The following is a 24,274-nucleotide window of genomic DNA, read 5'->3' on the forward strand; positions in this document are numbered from 1 at the left end:
ATCTAACCTTCTGGCTGTGTTATACACAAGCACGATCCTTTTGAGAACTTAATAATATATTGACCACATAGGTTTAAACTTGCCACAGTAATTCCATCCGGAGGATATTTTTGTTTTCTTTTAACGTACTGGGAGATCAAATTGAAATCTGAACAGCTACATAATGAAAGAAGCCTCCCTCTAGGCATTATGCGCAATAGACGAGAAGATAAACCACTCAACTAATGGTTTAGTAAACTCTGGGATTGCAACTGGCTGGACTAACTACGTGACAAATAAAAGTGATAATGAGAAAGTCTATGCATGCATTTTGAAGACACAGATACAGTTGTTATGAGCATAAAGCAGATTGTTAAGCTGTATGGACCAATACAACTATGTTCCAGTTGTGTGTTGTGAGATGGAAGTTGCAACGGATGAATGCAAAGTGAAAATGAAAAAAGGCTGATCAGGATAGGAAATTGTAAAAGATTTTCACTTATGAAACTACCTTTTAACATCAGTCGATATTGATTAAAAGGCAAACACCTGCTTTTAAGAAGAGACAGTCCTATTCTTCTCTCACCATTCAGTAGCAATGAAGAGAACTGACATGAGTGAACAGTTAAGAGTGTGGGCAGGGAAGTTCATCAGGAGAATTGTAATACACACAAAGGATTACCCTAGCGAAAAGAATTTAATAAAAACAAAGCCAGGCTAAACGCTATGAGAAGATTTTAATAATTCATTCTGAATTCTCTTCCCGCTAATCTCGCATTCACTGTTGAATGCAGCTCTGCCATACGATTCAGGTTGGCATTAAACCATCTAGACATTAATGCTAATTAAATCTGCCTTTTCGTTCTGAAAACCTACATTCTTCTCTTTAATATCAAACATATGCAGTACAATTCAAGTATAATTCAATACTCTAAAAAGACTTTAGATTCTTTTACTATTTGGTAAATAAAATCAGGAAACTGACTATCTGATGTGGATACCATCTTGTTGTGCATTTCTCATCTCGATTTTAGAAGTCAATGATAAAAAATAGATGGTGCAACATTTATTCTGCTTCACATTGTGGACTTCTCCTGTTTGTCAGAACCTGAAGGTAAACTTCCATGTTTAATGTTGAGTGCAGGTGTGGATGTGCTTGGGTTTCTCTCTAGCCATTTGAATTATAATACTAAAGAATTAATTTAAGAACAGTCTTTATGTGAGATTTCCAAATCTAATATAAATTAGTGCATTTTATTGTCATGAAAAGTGTAAGCATAGCCTTCATTGAAAGATTAAAAGATAATGTTAAACTCCCATTTTATTCTGCATAATAGGAAAATAAAGCTGTACCATTTTCAAATAGTTTCAACTTTAAATGAGCATTTGTCATGGGGTATTTTTGCCTACACCTCAGGAAATGTCTCTGAAATGAACTAACTAAAGCCACATCTATTTTGAATAGTAGAAATGGAAAAAGTCAAACCACTTTGAAAGTGCAGTGTTACTTGTGGTCCTAACACCCCAATCAATGAATATGATACTTATAAAACAGTTATGGGATATCAATCTATGTCTCCCATGTAACAATAGTCAAATTTTAAAACTGCTCACAGGATAGCAGAGAGAATAATTTGGACAACCTGGTCATAATTCTAGGATTAAGTGCAGATTTAACTGAATTAACTTTCAGTAAATTAATGAGGAGGTAACATAGGCTTGTAGTTTCAAAGTCTGAGGTATCCCCTTTGGGGTCATAGTGTATCAAGTTCTCAGACAACTACGTATGACCTTGCACCAGGGTAACATAAGAACATCAATAACCAAGGTGGTGACGCTTTGTTGAGGCCACCATGGCCTCTGTGCAGTTTCTTGAACACATTATACACACTCCCACGTGAGCTCTCACATTTGCACTGTTGCTCCCTAGGAGCGAATGCTCTTTCTTGGAGATATTTGCATAAATCATTCCTTCATTCCATACAAATCTTTCATGAAATCCCTTGTTGGATGGGACTACTCATCCTTCCCATCCTGTCACACCTTCTACCTCTCTGACTCCTGTCTTTTTTCTATTTATTCCATCTACCCCATTACATATTCGTTTGCTTAATCATCGGTTCCCCCCCAACACAATGCACACTATTTGAGAGTAGAAACTTTAATTTTTCAATGCTAGATCCCCAGCAGCTAGAGCAGTGCTGGCACATAATTGGTGCTCAGTGCATATTTACCGAGTGAATGAATAATGAATACATAAATGAATGAATGAATAAATGGGAACAGAAGGAGTGAACATGAGTTGATCAGAAGGGAGAGATCACTTTTCTGCTAGTAAACAAATTATGAAGTAATATTTTATTCATTTGGCTGCAGATGATATTTTCAATTAAGCTTATTAAAGCTTGCAATAGAGCACAAAGTACACAGCCATTCAAATAAAGGAGGAAATTCTGTGTATTCTGTCAACCACGGAATATAATGCTCCTTTCAGAGGAAAAAGGTCTTGCCATACATCATAAGAAAGAATACACTGTGTAGGACTTGAAAACTAGAATTTCAGGCACACCAAACTGAAATGGAATTTCACAGATGAGAACCTGCTGTCTCAGATCATCTTTCTCCCACTTTCTACCCTTCACCTGGACCCATCAGAACCTAGTTCAAATATCACCTTCTCGGGAAAGGTCTACCCATCTCAAAGATCTGTTTTCTTTCTGAATCTTAGTTTTTAGCTGTAACTTTCCTAGGCCATTTACATTTTCTTGCAATGTAGGTTTGTTATTTTTGTAATTTTTTCTTATGCTCTCTTATGATATCTTATTATTATTTTTTGTCATTGGCTGTTCATGCTGTATTTATGTTTCTAACATGAGCATCACCACTTTATGACATAACACTGCAGTCCTTTGCATACATGAAGTACCAGGTATATCTGACTAAACAATACCACCATCCTCAAAATCCAACTGGCCCAGTTCTAAGAAGAGGCTATGATGGGTGACAGGACACTATTTGCCCACTCAGATTACAATGAGGACTAAATTCTGCTTTATTTTTACTTTTACTATGTGGTTTCACCTCCTTGTGAAGATGGCGAGATGAGAGAGGAGGAGTACATGGTTATGGAGAAGGACTTGACATGGGGTCCTCCACCCACATTTTGCAGCTGATACAGCTGTATGAGATCATCAACCCACCTTGGCTGCCCCAGACTGAGCACAGTTGCCTAAGACAAACTACTGGAACTGGACCCATCTAAAATCTTCCCTTCCATTTTCAGGAACGCATATTGTATGGGCTCCTGGACTTAATTTTGCCCAAAGTAGGAAGACAGTAGTAACCCTAAGGCAGCGCCTACCTCACAACAACTGGGTACAGAAACCCAAACCACTGAAGAGTGGAATGTCCATCAACTGTAGTGAAAAAAGTTTTGGTTAGCTAGTGGCCCGCTCCTACCAGGCAAGTTCCTACAGTGAACAAAATCGGTGCACAACTTTGTACCTAAAGTATAAATCTCATAATATAAACACAAGGGTGATGAGCATCTGGGCAGATATGATATAGTGATATAAATATGGGATTGCATTCATGTATATGAATAAACAGTCACTGAAAATATAACTAAAGCCAGAAAAACTGTGTAACAATGACCTGATTTCCTAAATCTTATTCCAAATACATCTGAGTCCTTTGCATGTTTCCAGTTACAATTTCACGTAACCGAAATAGAAATAAGAACCTATGAACGAACTTCAGTATGAGAGCTGCAGGCAGGGCAGGGTGGTTCACATACCTGTGCACGCCACTGTTGCACATGATGATGTGGCAGGCCCCCAGCCTGTTGCACAGCTCCGAGGACACGGACAGCAGACCGACCCCGGAGGCGCTGCAAGCTGTGTTTGCACAGGCGGCCGTGCGCTTGGATCTGATAAACGAGGCTACCAGTCGATAAAGTTCATCCAAAGCATTGAGAGGCCTCATTAGCTGCAGAAAAAAAAAAAGTCATGGGCATAAAGAACAGCACATTTAGTAGGAAGAAATGCTTTTAGATGGCATGTGATTCATAGTTGTTATAACTTTTAATAAATAGCCTAAAATATTTTCATTGTGGCAGTAACAGAGTTGGAGACTACAAATATGTATAATTTGTTTAAGAACAAATTGTTGAAGACAACAGCAGAAAATTTTTTAAAAAGCGTGGTGTGTAAGTGGCAAAGCATCAATAAATGCAATCATCTATTTTTACCTTATCTACATAGGCAGCTTTGGATGTGGAGTTAGGTGGTAAATTTGACTTGTCCAAGTAGAACGCCCTGTAAGAATCCACAAAATAAATGATCATTTATTGTTAGAAAAATTAAAATGCATGAAGGTATGCAAGTTTCGCTGACTTCCTGTTAAAGACAAATGAATAAATAAGTGTTGAAACTATGATGGGTGGGATGGCAAAAAAAGTTCATAGTCTTCCATTCAGAAACAATGACTGAAGCCACCACCACCAGCTCCATTACATATCGTATGGCCTCAGAGAGATTACTTAATTTGCGTGTGCTTCCATTTCCTCTTCTGTAATTTAGGGATAACATTAGCTTCTACTTCACAAGCCTGCTTAGAAGATTAAATAAGTGAATGCAAATAAAATGCTTAGAACAGTACATAGCACACAGTAAGTGCTCGTTAACATGTTCAATACTTCAATAATTAATATTATTACAAAAGCTGAAGAAATGTATTTTCTTGTGACTACTGGAGAACATTATCTAGTTTTCACTTACTGATCAAGATTATAAAAGCAATACTCAAACCATAATTTTAAACAGAATAGTGAGTTGAATTCTTTCACCCACTAACTATGCTCAAATTGGGAGTTAGACCCTCTTTGAGGATACACTTGTTCTTTCTGTCACCAGAATGCAATATGGCAACAAGTATTCTAATACATGAAGTTGAATCCTAGTGGCCTGCAATAATTAAGCTCAAGTTCCAAAGAATTATTGCTGCATTTGCTCAGCTCCTGGCTCAATACTAAACTGAAGTTGTAAGGAAATGACCCATGAAGACAGGATACATTTAAGCTATAGTTAATCTACTATCTATTTTTGATGAGGTGGAATTATTTTCAAGATTTGAGCGCTTAATACTGACATACCAAAATAAGTTCCAATGATTGTCCAACAAGATACTGAAATAAAACTGATTAGAGTGATGTTGTGGAGCACCTTTTAGAACTTCAAAATACTGGCAGATTATTATCAAATGCATGAGTTGTAGTGGGAAAAATCAGTGAGAGAGAACTTAATGACCAGAGTCCCACTATGCACACATGTGCATGCAGACACAGACACACGCACACGCACACACACACATACACAGCCATTCCAATGACCACTGTAGCTAGCAGTGACGTTTATTTTTGTCTTTTAAAGATAAAGTAGCATGCATTAATCAAGTTTTATACTTTAAACTACAAAACGTTAAGAATAACTTCCAAAATGAAAATTATGCTCATTCATACTGTGAATTAGTTTATTCATCTCTCACATACAAATCCAAACAATAACAAAAATTTTAAAACAGTTCCAGCTCCAAACTTAGTTGTTATTCACTATAATTCACTTTGAACTCCTAGGAGATTTCCACATACCATCTTGGAACAAAGATGGTGCCTCAAAGCTGGAACGCAAAAAGATACCTTGACCAGACGTTCCCATGCCTTTCCCCAAGTGTGCTTGGTGGAAAAAGCAATATGGTGGAAAAGAGTACACGACTCCATGGAAAATTACTGCCTCAGCCTAAATCCCACAGCTACCTGTTGCTCCTGAGCACATGATGCTGCCAGGAGTATGGGGACTCCAGTGACCCCATTCAGTGTTTGCATCCAATGCTGAATTATGGTGGCATGAACCACTGCAAACAGGAACATCCATCAAGGGCCAAGCAAATACAGTTCCATTTAGCTGGTTGAGTCAATATCTACTAATAGCATTGGATCAATAGCAAAATCAAATGTATGGAGATATTTTTAAATTTTCTACATTTTCCCCAGTATCAGAAAGAGATAACACTAATATAAGAGTATTGCTGGTATGAGAAGAGATAACGAGTTTGATTTGTGTGAGGTCCAAAACCACACAATGGGGATGGAGTTAGGGTAGACTGAATGAGCAACTGAGAGAGGTCAGAGGGGCAGACTCTGTAGGGCTTTATAGACCCTGATAAAGACTTTGGGTTTCAACTGGCCTCATTACCAGAAGATTGGCTATTTATAAACCTTATTGTCGTGCATAAACATTCATGTTCTCCTGAAAGTTCTGAGTATCCTTTCATTGCAATTACACAGGTACATATGTAGGCTAATACTATAAAACCCATGTATGCACCACCATGCTTTAACAGATCCTGGTACTTGGAACTTTTGCTTCACCTTTTAAAGAAATAAAGTATTACAGATACGGGTGAGCCCCTGTTGCTCACCCTTCTCCAGTCCCACTCTTCTTCCAAACTCTCCCTCCCCAAGGTAAACACTACTCAGAAGCTGGCATTTACCACTTTCATGCTTTATGAGGTCACCCACACACTTGGCCCAAGTGGAGGTACCAAAGAATATCTGTGATCATTCTTCCACATCCTTGTTCACACTGATGTTATTAAAATTTCAACCTTTGGTATTTTTATTTTCAATTTGCATGTATTTGCTGGCCATTTATAGTCTTCTTTTATTGCATGTTGGTATTTCCTTCCTTTGTGTAGTCTTACTTTTTTTTTTAACACAGAAATTAGTTATTACTTTTTCTAGGCTTGCTTCATCAAAAATACTCAGTTTTTTTAAATGTTTATTTATTTTTGAGAGAGAGAGAGAGAGAGAGAGAGAGAGAGAGAGAGAGAGAGAAAGAGAAAGAGAGAGAGAGAGAGAGGCAGAGAGAGGAAGACACAGAATCTGAAGCAGGCTCCAGGCTCTATGCTATCAGCATAGAGTTCGACCCGCAGCTCAAACTCATGAGCCGTGAGATCATGACCCAAGCTGAAGTCGGATGCTTAACTGACTGAGTCATCCAGATGCCCCCCAAAGTATTCAGTTTTAAAAGCTGGATATTCTATTAGTATGTTTGATCAGTGTGTCAGTGGTATATGTTGTCATTAAATTCTAGAATCCAAATTACAGTACACTTCCCCCCTCAATACTGCTCTTGATGTCTGCTCTCAATCTAGTTTTCTTTGCTTTGGGGCTAGTCTATACATTTTTTTTCTGATTGGTTTAGATTTTTTTTTCAACCTGGATGTTCTAAAGTTTTACCACAAAGTGTTTAGGCAGTGATTTATTGTTACTTATCCAGATAAGGTTCTCAGAGTGTCCTTTCAACTTGAGGAGTCTTGTCTTCAATTCTAAAATAATCTATTATTTCTTCACGTAATCTGATGTGTTCTCTCTCTCTCTCTTCCCCCCCCACCCCCTCCCCCACACACTTTAAAAATCTTATTGTTCCCATTACTGCATTTTAGGTGATTTCCTAAGTACGGTCTTCCAAATGAAAAATTCTGTCATTTTCAAGTCTAGAGATTATCCTTTCTACTGGGAATTTTATTTCAATGACTATCTTCCACTTCCAAGATTTCTGTCTATCCTTATTTCATTCTTACCACTAACAGGTAAACTCCCTACGAGAATATAAATTCTCTATGTGGGTATGGATTTTACTTTGGTTCAGGGGCACCTGGGTGGCTCAGGCAATTAAATGTCCCACTCTTGATTTTGATGCATGTCATGATCTCAAGGCTCCTGGGCTCAAGCCTTGCGTCAGACTCTGTGCTGATAGCGTGGAGCCTGCTTGGTATTCTCTCTGCCCCTCCCCCACCTGTGCGCGCGGATGCACACATGTGCTCTCTCTCTCACCACCCCCTCAAAATAAATAAATAAACAGGGGTACATGGGTGGCTCGGTTTAAGCACCTAACTCTTGATTTTGGCACAGGTCATGATCTCATGGTTTGTGAGATCGAGCCCCTCATTGGGCTCTGTGCTGACAGTTTGGAGCTTGCTTGGGATTCTCTCTCTCCCTCTTTCTCTGCTCCTCCCCTACTCTAAATAAATAAATAAATAAATAAATAAATAAATAAATAACATAAACAAACTTATTTGGTTCATTCCTGTATCTCTGGCACCCATAAGACTCTATGGAACATAGTATGATCTTAATAAGTATTTGTAAATAAATAGATAACTGAACTATTTTGATTTCAGGGTTTTATACCTTTTTTTATGGATGGCAATCCTTTGTTTGTATTTTGAGAATTAAAAATATGTTTTCCTAGCCTGTTTCAATATTTTAATTTCTTCTAGTCAAATTTATTTTCGACGGTCAAATTCATTGGCTCTTTCCTAGTGTTAGGATTTGTGCTTTGGAATTTTGTTTTGCAAGTGCATTTGAAGTGGGAAGATTTTTTAGTTTCATTTAATTTTTTGATACAGCTCCATCCCCTGTCATTATCCTTCTCTTACAACTCATTTTGTACCCAGAACCACCCATGTACGATCACTTTCATGCTGGCAATGTGAGTATTACCTTGTGCTGACATCTGGATTATTTCCGGTCACATCATTGAACCAGTCAGTGACCTGGTTCAATTCCCAGTTTACCAGCTGTGTCACGTTCTCCTTGCCATCATAAGCCTCTCCTGGCATCAAAAACTATAGTCTCAGGTAGTGGGCAGATTTCTGACTCTTGCTCAGCAGCAAACGAGTCCTTCTCTATGTCCTGGTTTCAGACTGCAAGGATGGCTCTGGCTCTCCATCTAGTGTACAACGACTTTAATCTTTCATAACCCTGAAGAAGTTGTACTGCTCCCCCCACAACCCCCTCAGAGGCCAGCAAGCCAGAGGCCTCAGCACAGCTTACAACTCCTCATCACTTACATTTTCCTTTGATTTGTGGGCCACTGACATGATAAATTATGAGCTCAGCTGTGACTTTTACATTCTGACTTTGTATTTTATCTAGCATTGCTACATGCTTGGAATAAGGTGGTACTTTAATGCCAGAACCCAGAGATACCTTGACCAGATGTCCTCATGCCTTTCCTCAAGTGTGCTTAGTAGAGAAAGTAATGTAGTTAAAAAGAGTACACAAGTTCAGGACAAATTATTTAGCCTTCCAGGGTCTCAAGTACCTCATTTTTACAACACATATTAAAATTTTCTAACATTTATATAGCATAATGTTGAATATTAATCAATACATAAATACTCAGTACTGTGGTAACCAAAGAGGACTCAACAGTAATAACTATCATTCAAGTGCACAGTGGGAGGCATCTCCTGGAGCATTAAAAAAATCTTTTTTTAATGTTTATTTATTTTTGAGAGAGACAGAGACAGAGTGTGAGCTGAGGAAGGGGCAGAGAGAGGGACAAAGAATCTGAAGCAGGCTCCAGGCTCTGAGCTCTCAGCACAGAGCCCGATGTGGGGCTCAAACTCACAAGCTGACCTGAGCCAAAGTTGGACATTTAACCAAGTGAGCCACCCAGGCACCCCTCTTGGAGCATTTTTAAGGCACAACAAGGAATAAAAGTAAGGCCAGAACTTCCTGCTTTTCCTGAAGGTCATCTAACATATTTTCTGATACTTATAAAAAGTGAAAATTCAGGTAGGTACTTGGAATTATAGAATTCCATTATCAGGACACAAATAGAGGTTCAAGTCTAAACAGAAAAGAACCTTTCTTTTAAAAAAATTTTTAATGTCTTATTTATCATTGAGAGAGAGACAGACAGAGACAGAGACAGAGTGTGAGCTGGGGAGGAGCAGAGAGAGAGGGAGACACCGAATCTGAGGCAGGTTCCAGCCTTTGAGCTGTCAGCACAGAGCCCAATGTGGGGCTTGAACCCACGAACTGTGAGATCATGACCAGAGCTGAAGTTGGCCACTTAACCAACTGAGCCTATCTTTAGGTTAAAAAAAGATTATCATTTAAATGGCTCAATCAGGTACCTTCGTTGTAGATACTTCAGCTCCTCTGTACCTTGAATCGTTTGGGAAAGAAACTATCCTGTAGAGGCAGTCCACAGATCATTAATACAAACTATGGAAAGCTTCACTACAGAAACGTCCACTACAGCTGGCCACACTGAACACTCTTCCTACTTTTGGAAACAGATGTTCCGCCAAAAAAAAAAAAAAAGTTTGTCACTGGGTCAGCCAGTTAAGAGCAGGAATATGTGGATTCTAATTCATTTGGCAGAAACCTTAAATTTTTCAATGGAGCAAAATCCTTAACGACAACAAAAATATATTCTATGAAGACAGCCAGTAGAAAAATAACTTTTATAGATTTAGAATGCATAAATGCCTGCACCAAGTGAAAGTTTATTCAGAAACAACCTCATCTTTTTCAAGTTGCTATATAGGAGAACAAAAACAGATAAAGCATCTAATGATATAACTCCACCCTTGAAAATACTCTTAGAAGGTAAATGCCTCCTACAAATGTAGAATTAAATGTATTTACTGATCCAGACTTGTACGAATAGTTAATATTTGTTAATCGAACATTAAAGAAAGCAAGAAATCATTTTAAAATAAATTTATGTGCTGATGAAGTCTAGAGGAAATAACTATGAAATATAGCCACTTTGTTACTTGTATGAAATTTACATAGCCAACAGAGATTTTAATTCAATCGATTGTTATGATAAAAATTTCAACTTGAGGCTACAACTAATTTTAGATATTCCCCATCAGAAAAAAGTGTGTTCAGCCAGATATTTTACCATCCCTAAGATTTACAGGTATTCATAGAACTTCAGTATTTTTGAGAATATGACAAACTGTTCACAGGAAATAAATTTCTAATGCACTTCCGTTAATTATGCAAGTCTTACAATTCCCCCTAATCAAAATTTATGAGCAAGTTAATGGTAAAATTGGATTAATGCCCAAACTGACCATAGTTTATTACGCTTCTGAGTTTAGTAAGAATGAAGTCATGGTCCTTTGTCTTGTATAGCAAATCTTATTAAGACCATTTTGAAAGTGCTGCTTGCAACCTTATACAGGCTGGATAGTAAGTTTCCTTTCATGCTGGCACACATCAGACTTCGTTGTCAACTTTGTAGATTAACTCTGCCATATAAAATTGATACATTATAATATTTTTTTCATTTAGCCCCTATAGAATCAAATACCAATGAAAAGGGTGATAATGTCGTAAGTTACACTATATAGTGGTATAAATGTATACAAATCAAATATCTACAGTGAAACTAATTTTAGGCATTTATCTCATACGATCTAATAGGGGAGACAGGTACACAGGTATCTATAATGCAATGTAGAATGGGTAGGTAAGTTAAAAGGTGAAACAAAGTTACTGGGATATATCCATACGAGGAAGAAGCAAGGCCATATAAATAAGGATATGGCATAAGAGTTGCACTCTGATATATGAATGGGATTCTGGACAGGTCAAAACAGGAAAGCACTTCAAAGGAGGAAACACACCATGAAGAGCAGAACAGATGTAGAAGTGGATGGCACCAATCAGGCTGGAGAGCAGGTTCATGTAGAGTAGGGAGAGAGAATGTTGTGCAAGTAGGCAGGACCCATACTGGGAGGAAATTAAATGGCAAGTGAAAGAATTATAAGTCATTTGTTAAACCGTGGAGGGAAGCACTACACAGCACAGGCTTAACTACTGGTAAAAAAAGTAAAAATAAATGAAAAAAAAAATACATGACACTTGAGATATGAACATTTAGGGAATCTGGAGCTGCAACAGATCCTAGAAATGGAAACAATGGTTTAGCATTCAAAATAGGACCATGCACTTATTGTGATGAGCACTGGGTGTTGTATGTATGTAAGTGATGAGTAACTAAATTCTGTTCCTGAAACTAATATGACACTATATGTTAACTAAATGGAATTTAAATAAAAACTTGAAACAAAATAAGACCATGGTAATGAAAACAGGGAATTGATGTTGGCCACAAGAGAAAGAAAATGAATTTGGGGCATGCTTAGATGTTATGTAGAGTTATGCAAGTTAATATACTAATATAAAAATTAGGAAAGTGCTTTCTCAAATGGGTAAAGAATTAGGACATAGCCCTACAGGGTCTGGCTGGTGGTTCAGTGATGGTCCGGTTTTCTCTTTGTGTGAAAAAAACGAAAACAGCAACAGCTGGATGTAAAATATTTAAACCTATTAAGTTTGTCATAAGCAATACACAAAGGTTAAATCAATGACAAAAGTGACATTCTTCTCATCTGGCACCATTTCCATCCCCCCCCCCCACTTTTTCTGGGCATGTTGGAGAATATTCAATTTCCAAGAGATTAAGGCATAAGAGCCAGTGCCGCTTTATAAATAAGGAGGAATAGCTACGGTATTCAGCTCAGCTCTCTGTAGTATTGTTTCTTCTCCAGATCATTGCTTATGAGATCATTCTTTATTTATAATAATTTATGAAAATTTCTCACTTGGCCAGGCTCATCTATACTTCTTGTAATATCATGTCCTCTCTTAAAATATTCTAAACTGTATATGGTAGCTTTTGGATTTTAGCAGTTACTCTGCATTTTGAAAAGGAACTATAACAATATTTGCTCAATTATGGGTGTTAGTCATAGGCATGGTTAGATATATCAATATTACAATAGCTCAGCAGTTGACTACAGCTGTGACTGGGTGTCCAATGAGTATTACTGTTAAGCTGCATTTGTCTACCATAGCACTTAAATTAGGAAAAAAATTCTACAGAAAATATTACTGAAAGACACTGATTTCTTGTATAAATGAAAAATCACCAGGTAGGCTCAACCTGTGCCCACATATGGGTAAAAAAATATAGGATAAGTAGAGTGGGAGAACGTTAATTTGTACCTCTATCCTATCCACCTTTCATGGTCACAAGCATTAGCCCTGACTTTTCTGAAAGGTGGTTTACTAAAAGTTACATGAAGAGAAATCCTGAATAATGAGATAAATTTGGATTCTCCTGGATAAATCTGTCTTCTGCCTTGTCAAAAATGGAACACCTAAGGTAACAGTCCTTATAGAACTGCCTGGTATCAATTAACAGCTTCATTTCTACTTGAGTGTTGGAAAAAAAAATCCTGGAAGGCTAACAAAAAAGTCTATGTGACCACACAGGGCAAGACCTTCCCATGTTAAAAAAAGGATTTCTCTGAGACTTCTCTGATGCTCTGAAAAGAGAATTATGGTAGTGGAGATATCCCCGCCAGTCTTTACTATTATTGATAACTTCCTATCACTCTTTTCCTTTACTTCTTTACTCCATTCTGATTTTTGTTCCTCCTTACAGGAGTCTTCTAGGGGGCCATTTCTTTCTCACACCTGCAACACATATATATCACCACAGGAACTCCTACTATTAATATATGCACATATGTATATATTTTCCAATGGCAACACCATGCTCTGCTACTACAGAACATAATCTTTGTGGAAATAAGACAGAAAAAGCAAATCCTAAAAAACAGGTCTTTCCAAGAATAAAGTTTAGAAGAATAGAACCATATTGGAAAAAAACATCTCGTACACCCAGGAAGAACAGTAAAGTCAAGTAATATTTCTATTTTTGAACTAATTCTGTTTAATTTGGTAACAATTAAGTCTCAAGAAAGTTTGGCACCTTCATATTGAAGGATAATTTTTAGGTTTAAAATCAAGTCTATTTAGGTTTAAAGCCATAAAAGGCTCAACTAACATTAAGTTGACAGATCAGCTTCTCCTCCTCCATATCCTTCTCTATATTCCTTATACGACTCCAGTTGGCCTTCAAAATTACCTTTCTAAAGCAGAGACGAACATTTCATTACCCTGCTTAAAGTCATTCAGATTTCCCTGGTACCCAAAGTCTACAATTTGGGCCTTCAAGGACTCTCCTAACAATCTACCAAGACTTCCCTTCCCATCTCTTATTGCCCTCTTTGTCCTGCCATGTTCATGCTGGATTCCCCCAACACACCAGCCACCCACAGGAAATTTTTCTCTCGTATTCTTCTTCTCTCATATGATTCCATGCCTAGAATCCCCTCTCACTCGTCTGCTTGAAAATTCTGCTGATCTTTCAAAACCCTGCCCAAATATGACATCTTCTTGAGAACTTCCCAACTGAAACAAATTTATCTCATTATACAAGACCAGAGTCAGACTCATTCTGTCATCTTTGCTAAACTGCATACTCTCAGGAGACAGAGAATCCCTTCATCAGTTGATGGACATTTGGGCTCTTTCCATAATTTGGCTATTGTTGATAATGCTGCTATAAACATTGGCATGCATGTGCCCCTTCAAATTAGTGTTTTTGTATCCTTTGGGTAAATACCTACTAGTGCAATTGCTAGATCACAGGGGAGTTCTATTTTTAACTGTCTGAGGAACCTCCATACTGTTTTCCAGAGTGACTGCACCCGTTTGCATTCCCACCAATAGTGTAACTATTCTTACATCCTTCTTAATTAACATCCTCACCAACACGTGTTTCCTGTGTTGTTGATTTTAGCCATTCTGACTGGTGTGAGGTGATGTCTCATTGTAGCTTTGATCTGTATTTCCCTGATAAGTGATGTTGAGTATCTTTTTAAAAAAAGTTTTTTTTTTATTTACTTTGAGATAGAGAGTGAGAGAGCATGTGCACATGAGTAGGGGAGGGGCCAAGGGGGAGAGGTGGGGGAGAGAGAGAGAGCGAGCATATCCCACTCGAGCTCCACGATATCAGAGGAGCCTGACCCTGGACTCATCCTATGAATGGTGAGACCAAGACCTGAGCCAAAATCAGGAGTCGGATGCTTGACAGACCATCTCTTCCCTCACCCAAATGCCCCTCACCATCTTTTCACGTGTCTATTGGCCATTTGTATGTCTTCTTTGGAAAAATGTCTATTCATGTCTTCTGCCCATTTCTTAACTAGATTACTTGTTTTTTGGGTGTTGAGTTTTATAATGTGGAATTTAAGAAACAAAACAAACGAGCATGGAGGGAAGAGAGGAAAACCAAGAAATAGATTTTTAACTATAGAGAACAAAGTGATGGTTACCAGAGGGGAAGTAGGTGGGGAGATGGGTTAAATAAGTGATGGGGATTAAGGAGGGCACTCCTGATGAACACCAGGTGTTGTATGTAAGTGTTGAATAGCACTAAATTCTACACCTGAAACTAATATTACACTGTACGTTAACTAACTTGAGAAAAAACAATTTAATCCCATAACCTAAGACAGTGCCTAACACAAAGCCTGCATCTCATACATGAACTTTATTTCATTTCAGCTATAAAGGAGTTGGGAGTTCCCATACTATTTAAACAGCCAAATATATATGTGACTTAATAGAAGAAAATAAATATATTAAATATCTTAATTTTAAAAATAGATAAAATAATTATTATGCACATTTTAAGAAGGATTCTTGGCAGGAAAGTTTCTTTTTAAGCTCATAAATACTAGGCTACATCTCAATTAACACTGAAGTACAAGACTTAAAGAAAAGTATTTAACGCTCATCGGAACTTAGAGGAAGGGTGTTTAACAATCCCTCTTCAGAAGGTGAGAGACAACTATGATCAAGAGAAAGACATTCACAGGTAGCTTTTATACTTTTACACTAGAACCTATAAGAAAAAGCTGTGCTTACCTTTATTTTGTAAAAATCAAGGCCTTTAGTATAGTACTTAACATAGCCATTTACTCAGTGTTAGCTAACATCATAAGAATTATTCATTCTTTAAAATTTTTAAATAAAAATTATACACTTAAGACATATGCTATGATGATCTGATATACATATACATAATGAAATGATTACTACATTCAAGGTAATTAACATATCTCCTCAGTTGCCATTTTTGTGTGTGTGATGAATGCATCTAAAATTTACTCTTAGCATATTTTCGTTGTTCAAGACAGTATTATGAAGTACAGACACATGCCCATACATCTCTTCGCTTATTTGTCCTAAATAATAGCAAATTTGTACCTTCTGACCAATATCTTACAGTTTGCCCTGCCCTCCCCCCAACCCCGTCCTCTGTAACTGATCTACTCTGTTTAATTTCAATTAGTAAAACTCCTTCCTCTTCCCCTTCTCCTCCTTCCAGATTCCACACATAAGTGAGACATATTGCAATTCTCTTTGACCTATTTCACTTAGCATAATGTCCTCCAGTTCATCCCATTCTGTTCTGGCCTGCAAGGTCTCTGCTGAGAAATCCACTGATTGCCTTATGGGGGGTTCTCTTGTATGTGAGGAACATTTTTTCTCTTGCTGTTTTAAAACTTTTCTTTGTCTTTGATTTTAGACAATTTAGTCATTATGAGTCTAGGAGAAGATCTTTTGGGGTTGAAAATTTGGGGGGACCTATAAACTTCATAACCTTGGATGTCCAAATGTCTCCCCAGATTTGGGAAGTTCTCAGCAATCATGTCTTTAGAAAAACTTTCTCTCCTTTTCTCCATCTCTTTTTCTTCTGGAATCACTAGTAACAGAAGGTTGTGTCTTTTAATGGTATCTCATAATTCATGTAGGCTCTCTTCACTCTTTTTCATTTTTTTTTTTGGTTCCTCTAACTGGATAATTTCAAATATCCTGTCTTTGAGCACAGATTTTTTTCTTCTGCTTGGTTGAATCTGCTGTTGGAGCCCCGTTAAATCCCACAGTTTATTCATTGTATTCTTCAACTCTAGGATTTTTTTAATGGTTTCTATCTCTTTTTTGAACATCTTATTTTGTTCATGCATTGTTTTCCTAATTTCATTTAGTTGTCTGTGTTTCCTTGTATTGTGGTTCACTGAATTTCCTTAAGAGAACTATTAGGAATTCTTTGTCCAACATTTTATAGATCTCCATCATTTAGGGTCAGTTTTATTAGTTTATTAGTTTACTAATAAAGTCTGCTATTACTAAAGCTTTATTAGTTTACTTTGGTGGTGCCATTCTTCCTTGACTATTCACGACCCCTATGGTCTTGTGTTGGTGTCTGTGCATTTGAAGATGTAGGTAACTCTTTCAGTCTTCATGGATTGGCTCCACCAGGGAAAACTTTTTACCAGCTAGTCAATCCAGAGATTCTGGGGTTGAGAGGAGGTATCTGGTGAAGTCTATAACAGGTCTGATACCTTGGTCAGTAGGTGGATAGGCTTTGTGCTTGGGTCCTCAGGGACTGGTTTGGTTCCTGGTTCCACAGGAGCCAGCCTGGAGTCTGGGGTTATAGGGGTTGACCAGGCACTGATGTAGGTAGGCCTGATTCTGGGGTCTATGGTGAAGTTGGGTGCTCACTGCACTCTTCTTTCCCCATGGGGAGTGTGTTTCTCTTCATGCTGGACTAGTCAGGGTAATAGGAGTAATGTGAAACTGTCTTTCTTACCATCATCAATGCATATTTTCTTATTTCCATGCTCCACCCAGGTGCTATAATCCCTTACACATAATCTTTTGCTCCTGTGAAGAAGATATTTATGTTCATGGATAGTCGTTCAAATTAATGTTTCTGTAAGTGGAGGAACACTGGAAACTGCAATACTGTCATCTTGCTGGCATCACTTCCCACTATTATTTATTCTTTAAGACCCATCTTCAGTATCACCTCCTGTCTCAATCTCCCAAAGTATCTTCAGAATCAGAGGCTCTTCCATTTCCCTATCACCTGGTACATTCCTTAACATCAGTATCCACTGTTCTGTAGGGCAAGGATTTGTTTACATGTTTCTTTCCCCCCAATCTATAAGCACCTTGAAGACAAAGACAATGTACAGGTTATCTTTATTATTCGATTAACTTATAACACAGTTGTAACACACACAACTGTGAGTATTCAATATATTTTAGCAGAATAAATAAACTTCTTAAGTTTCCTAAATTAAATTTCCTAAATTCATGGACAAATGACAGCTCTAGACCATTTCCAAGGAGAATGTGCCTTCTTTCAAAAAAAAAAAAGCTGTGTCAAAAAGAATTGGAAACCATCCATCATGAATGGTAGCTATTGGTCAATAAAAAAATTGCCAACCATAATAAATGTCCTCCGTCACAAAAAATACATACACTCTCACTATTTTGCTTTTGAACCTTACTTATAATTGGAAAGAGATAACTGTATGAAAAGGACCAATGAGGTCACCGCACTATCTTAAACGTTGCAAGTGCTTAATTAAAATCAGCTGAAGCAGTGTGGAACTGTCACTGTCTTCTAAGACATTAAGGCAGACAACTATTCAGAAATGAGTCTCATCTTATAAATAACTGTAGACATCTGCTTCAGAGGGAAGGGCAGGGAAAATTTAATAGAACTAGAAATATGGATATAAAGAAATTAGAAAGATGTCATTAGCAGAATATGGTAAGTCAAAATGCATTAACTAATTAAAGCTCCCTTGGGACTGTCTTTTGGTAATGCCATTCTTCAGATGAGCAAACAGATCAAAGGTAAGTTTTAAAGCACTATTTGGAATTGAATATAACCTCCATGAGGGGAGGGACTACATCATATTTCACTTATGCCCTCCACCAACCTAAAACACTGCTGGACTCAAAGCAGTTGCTCAGTAAAAATTTGTTAAATGAAGCAGTAAATACAGAATTTAAGGGTAAATGAGAATAAGTATTGATTAACAAGGAATAATATCATGCACTACTGAGTCCTTCCCACAAAGGATAAATTTGATCAAATTTCATTCTTAACTGGATGAACTAATGAGAAGTAAATAAATTTGCACTGACTCTGTATCTTTTAGATACTGTCTGATAATCTCCCTCCTCTTCCATTTAAATTTCTCCCAAAGAAGTCTAATTTGCTAATCCCACTTCCAAATCTTCAACCCACTCCCCCCAGCAGATTGCAGCCAGACCTCCGTGCACCACCCTCCTCAAACCATCCTCCCTAATGACATCTATGCCAATCACTCTACACTGGCCAAATCCAGTGGACATTTCCCAGGCATTGTTTTCTGAATCTCTTCTTACATACAGTGCTCTCGGTCACCCTCACCTTTTCCAATTCTCTATCCACTAAGTCTTCTGAATGGGCCAGGTGCTTTGTTTGTTTTCACACACTCACTTATGCTAGCCTCTTCTGCTTCCCCCATGGGCTTCTCTTTCTTACCTACTCCACCAGAATCTGTTTTCTCTTCCATCTCACCATTCTTGCTCTGAACACTCTCCTGGGTCATCTTTTCTCGTCTAAGAGACCTCAAATCAGCACACTTCTAAACTCCCAATTTGTGTATTTGTTCATTTGTTCAATAAACAAATAAAAAGTTGGTACTGTGGATAGAAGGGTAAAAAGAAGACAATTATTCACCTGCAAAGAACCTATGTTTGAAAGAGGACAATAAACAGGTAATTACAGTCCAGTGTGCTAAGGGACCTAAAAAGTTTTAGCACATTAGTCAGCATTAGGACAAAGGGAATTAAGGGTTTTAAGGCATAAGGAGAATCTTAAGAGTGCAAAAAAAAAAAAAAAGAGTAGTCTATTGAGATCATGGAACTTAAGTCTGTAAAAAGCTATTTAATCCTCTGGAGACGGGGGAAGGCATGAAAAATGGCAGTTGGGAGATTACTGAGAAGATCTAAACAGTAGTTGAATGAATTAATGAATGAATGAATGAATGAAAAATAAAGGGATAGAAAAAAGAAAAGAAAAGAGGGTAAAGAAGGAAAGGAGGAGATAGAGAAGCAGACAGACAAAGGACAGGGAAGGGAGGGGAGGGAGGGAGAGAGAGAGAGAGAGAGAGCCTTATCCCTTATTTGTCATGGATCTGCTATGCTGTATTAGAAGAGAAGGGGTAAATGATATGAAACTTAAAGATTTATTGTTGATAAACTACTGGAAATCTCCCTAAACCTCCTGAAATCCTTGTGGCAATAAGGGGCTTGAGAGTAAAAACCAGAACAAAACGAAACAAAATACTAATCCTACACTTGGTTTTCTGGACATAAGAATGTGTTATCAATACTTTCATTCAATTACTTCAACAAATATTCTTTGAACAACTATTTGGGTATAAATCAATGTTCCATGCTTTAGGGATACAGTCATTAACAAGTTCCCTCAGGGAACCTGCATTCTGGTATGCATTACGTGTAACCTTGACTTTCTTTCCCTGTTAACAGTCTGAAGAACCTGACTCCAGCAAGCTTTCTGTGTGGGAAAACAGAAACTCCTAATGCCAGCTCTTCCTACATCTGCTTCTCTACTATAGTGCGGACCTGTCCCCATCTTGTTTTCAATGACATTTCTTCACCCAGACACAAGGCAAGCTTGCTCTCCCTCCTTCAGAATCTGCCCTCAGCTCACTTTCCAGTTCTCAACCTTGCTTAGGGAGCTTTTGAAAGGCAAAAGCTATATCCCACACTAGTAATTATTTTAAATCCCAGCCTATGTACTCTAGCTCAGTGCCACTCAAAATGTGGTCTGCAGACTTAAGAAGCTGTCAGCAAAAATTTAGAAATTGTATAACAATTTACATTGTCTCAACACCCAAAGCATTCAAGAGCGTTTGTTATATTGACTAGGTTACAGACCAGTGCAGTAAGTCACATGTGCTGTGAGTCACAAAACAGTCAAGCACAGTATGGCCACAAAGCAATAAGTGCCATTTGAAGGTTAGGTTGTCAACTATGAACCAAAAGTGTATAAAAATTGAAAACAAATGCAGGAATTTGTTTTTATTCAAAACTTGTCATCTCTATGGTTATTATAATTATTAATCAAAATGATGGTTTAACATTAAATCAGAAAAATAAAATTGGTAATATTTATCCATAATTTACAGATGATACAGACAATACAATTTCATTGGATTTTTGTTAAATTCCTCTTAAATCTTGTCTTCTCTTTCCATCAGCCTATCTCTGCGAGATTGGTTTTCTTCTACTGTGTGAGTATTAAAACAGGCAAAGAAAGAGTTTAGGTGTACATCTTCCCCTGCAAACTACACTGACATTCCAACCTAGATTAGTTACTAAGCAAGAAACTAGCTCATTTCTCACATTAAAAGCTTTAAATATCAGTATATGCAGTGTTGTTCAAAGTATACATAAAGACATTGAATATGGGGAAATCACAATTTCACTCATAAATTTTATTTTTGATTGCAGAATAACAAGAATGGCTTTACCAGCAAGGCTTTACTACTTGCCTAAGGAATCTGGTAGCATTCAAGATTGTAGTAAGGCAGAGCTGAATGCCATACTTTCCATTTAATTTTTAATTACACAGTGTATAAAAAGTTCCTGCTTCTATTACTATCATTGAAGGTGTTTAGAAGTGTTCTGCCATCTTGTCCACACCAGAACTGGGCAGCCATCTTTTCTGCCTTTGGGTTCAATCCAGGACTGGAAGCACAGCAGAGACTATACATCCTTCTGGATAGTTTTCCACCATTGCCTCTTATCCTCTTAGTTTTCTGGGGTGAAATCGAATACAGTTATCTGATTTATTCTCATGAGTATTTCTGTGCACAAATAAGGCTCTTCTGGCTCCATTGTGCATAACTATTTTAGGCAAGTTCCCTCTCTGTCTTATTGGGAGACAGTTTCCTTCCTCCCACATTGGGCGGTAAGGTCAGCTGCCCCAACACAAGAGGACCTTGGAGAAACCAATGGGTTTCCTACAGATATGATATTTGTTACTCTTTACATTAAGCAAATAATGAAGACTGTACAAACCTCCTCTCAGGTAATACAACAGCTGATGAAGCATCACTATCTCCAGTGGATAAAGAAGGAAATCAAGGCTCAGAGTTCTTAAGAATTTGCTGTAAGTCATATAACTAGTCAAGGGAAGAGGGAGGATTGGAATCTAGGTTTAACTGACTCTCCATCTTCTGGTATATTAATGAAAAAGACAATTCCAAGATCAGTAGCCCTCTGTTTCTTCTTATTCATATTAGTGCAGAAATACCATATTTACTTAAACTAACCAAAATTCTTTGTCCTATGGCCCAAGTGTCACTTAGTCTATTAAGAATATTTCTGTTTTTGGGGTGCCTGCATGGCTCAGTCGGTTAAGTGTCCAACTCTTGATTTTGGCTCAGGACATGATCTCATGGTTCATGAGATCAAGCCCCGAGTTGGACTCTGTACTGACAGTACAGAGCCTACTTGGGATTCTTTCTCTCCCCCTCTCTCTGCTCCTCACATGCACAAAATAAATAAATAAACATTAAAAAATATTTCTGGGGCACCTGGGTGGCTCAGTTGGTTAAGCGTCTGACTTTGGCTCGGGTCATGAACTCATGGTTTGTGAGTTTCAGCCTCATGTTGGGCTCTGTGCTGACAGCTCAGAGTCTGGACCCTGCTTTGGATTCTGTGTTTCCCTCTCTCTTCCTGTTCCTCCCCCACTCGTACTCGGTCTCTCTCTCTGTCTCTCTCAAAGATAAAGATTTAAAAAAAAATTTTTTTAAAGAATATTTGTTTTTTTCTCATTTGGCTTATAGGAAATGCAATGAATGTCATTAGATATAAAGACATTAGATCTTAAGACTTCCATTGTGTTTTCTGAATGTGTCTAATTTTATATCTGAGTTCACTGATATCTCAAGTAGGTGAAGTTCAAAGTTTATACAAACTGAAGTATATCTAAGAAGCTGCTAACTTATTAATGTATACACAATTGTATGAAATATGCTATGAAAGGAACAAAACTATAGGCGTTTAATTTTGCATAACTAGTCTTAATCTGAATAGACAAATGAAAATATCCTGTTAGTATTATTCTACTAAAATATTTTATCTTTAATTATAACGTATCATTATTATAAATAATTATATAATTTTAATTATATATTCTTATGTATAATATTGCATAATATATATTTCAATACTTTACTTTGGAATTTGATGTAAAGAACATGGCTGATAATGAATTTTTATGGCTTTTAAAATGTATGCACGCAGATGAATTCTCCTTCCTTGACAGTATGTAATATTTGACAAGGTGCATTCATGCCAAGGGCAAAACTACATTAGTGAGTTTGATTCTCTAGAGATACTTCCTTTCGTTTTCAAGTAGCAATAAGATTCAACTATTTTAGTCCCTTTTGCCTTTTTCTTCCCTTCTGGTCTTTGTCATGTCTTCTTTTCTAGTCCTACAGCTATGGACACATCCCTTTGCAGAGAAAACAAACCAGAATGCTCCTTGTCACTTCAAAATTCTCCCTTTTTTTTTCAAAGAAGATTTCACATGTTTGTGTTGTACTTAACTCTTTAATTGTAAGTAATTAAACTCACATTAAATCATTTCCTGAAGCCACACACATTAATACTGAGATCATTTGCTACCTCGGAGAATCAATGGAGCACTGTAACAAAAGCGTACTCTTTGGAGCTGGAAATATCTAGTTTGAGCCTTTGCCCCTCATTGCCAGTTGCCTGACTTTGAGCAGTTCAATGTATGTATGGTACTATCACCTGGGAAATCTCAAGCATTAGTTTGCTTTTAACTATTTACTTCTATGTGAGTGCCTCCAGCCTAGTGGATAGAGAGCTTCTTGAATGTCAATCCTCCATATGAAATCCAAATCAATTTAGTATGTTGCCACTTTCAATCCTGAAGAAGCTTCTCCTCTTGTTTCCTCACTATATCAACTAATGATCCAGGTGTCCAATCCAGTGTATCTCCAACCCCCCTATATGTATTCGGTGAGGAAAACCTTTTACTTACTTTCCACATATTTCTAAAATCTATGCCTTCCTCCCCATCTCCATTTTTATCTTCTTAGGGTTAATATTATTTGCCAGAACTATTTTAGTAGCTTTCTAACCAAGCTTTCTGATTCTAATCTTATTCTCACCCCTAATTTATCTTCAATGGTACCACCAAGGTGCTCAGTTTCAAATGCAACCCCTCAGTGGCTCCCCCCTGTGCTGCTTAGAACTCACAAGCATCCCAATTACATGCTTAAGCTTAAGCTCTTCAGCTGGCATCTCTGGTCCCCCTCCTGACCACGCCTCCTGTCTCTTTTCAGCCTTGCCTGCTGTATTGCCCCATTATGGTTCTGCAATGTCTCTGTTCATAATGGTCCCTCTTGCTGAGAAAGCTTCCCTCCCCTCCTTCACCTGGCTCAGGAGCCATCCTGTGTCAGAACTACCCATCCTGAGCTCCTTAGTCTCTTCTACGTGCTCCTAGTCTGTGTTTCTGGGCATCCTGTTCCCTCCCCCATGGTTTTAGTAGGGTATTTCAAAATAGCCTATTTACCACATTCACTCTTCCTCTCCTTTCAGATTCTCAAGAGCATACTGTCTGGTTTATCTCTGTATTCTTAATGCTATACACAT

General features: G+C 37.7%; 1 protein-coding gene across 3 annotated transcripts in view; it reads right to left on the bottom strand.

The window, feature by feature from the left end:
• The window catches only part of PREX2 (phosphatidylinositol-3,4,5-trisphosphate dependent Rac exchange factor 2), a 292,149-nt gene that overhangs the window by 38,579 nt on the left and 229,296 nt on the right, over nucleotides 1–24,274 (bottom strand). For all 3 annotated transcript variants that reach the window (XR_008292620.1, XR_008292621.1, XM_053208257.1), the window contains exons 36-37: nucleotides 4,229–4,295; nucleotides 3,776–3,966 (exon numbers count right to left, since the gene is read on the bottom strand). Coding sequence is in view for 1 of the 3 variants with exons in the window: in XM_053208257.1 (XP_053064232.1) it covers nucleotides 3,776–3,966; nucleotides 4,229–4,295 (258 nt within the window). In the remaining 2 variants the exon portion in view is untranslated. The remainder of the gene's footprint in view (nucleotides 1–3,775; nucleotides 3,967–4,228; nucleotides 4,296–24,274) is intronic.

This window comes from Acinonyx jubatus, chromosome F2 (assembly GCF_027475565.1).
Source record: "Acinonyx jubatus isolate Ajub_Pintada_27869175 chromosome F2, VMU_Ajub_asm_v1.0, whole genome shotgun sequence".
In the NCBI taxonomy this organism is placed as follows: Eukaryota; Metazoa; Chordata; class Mammalia; order Carnivora; family Felidae; genus Acinonyx; species Acinonyx jubatus.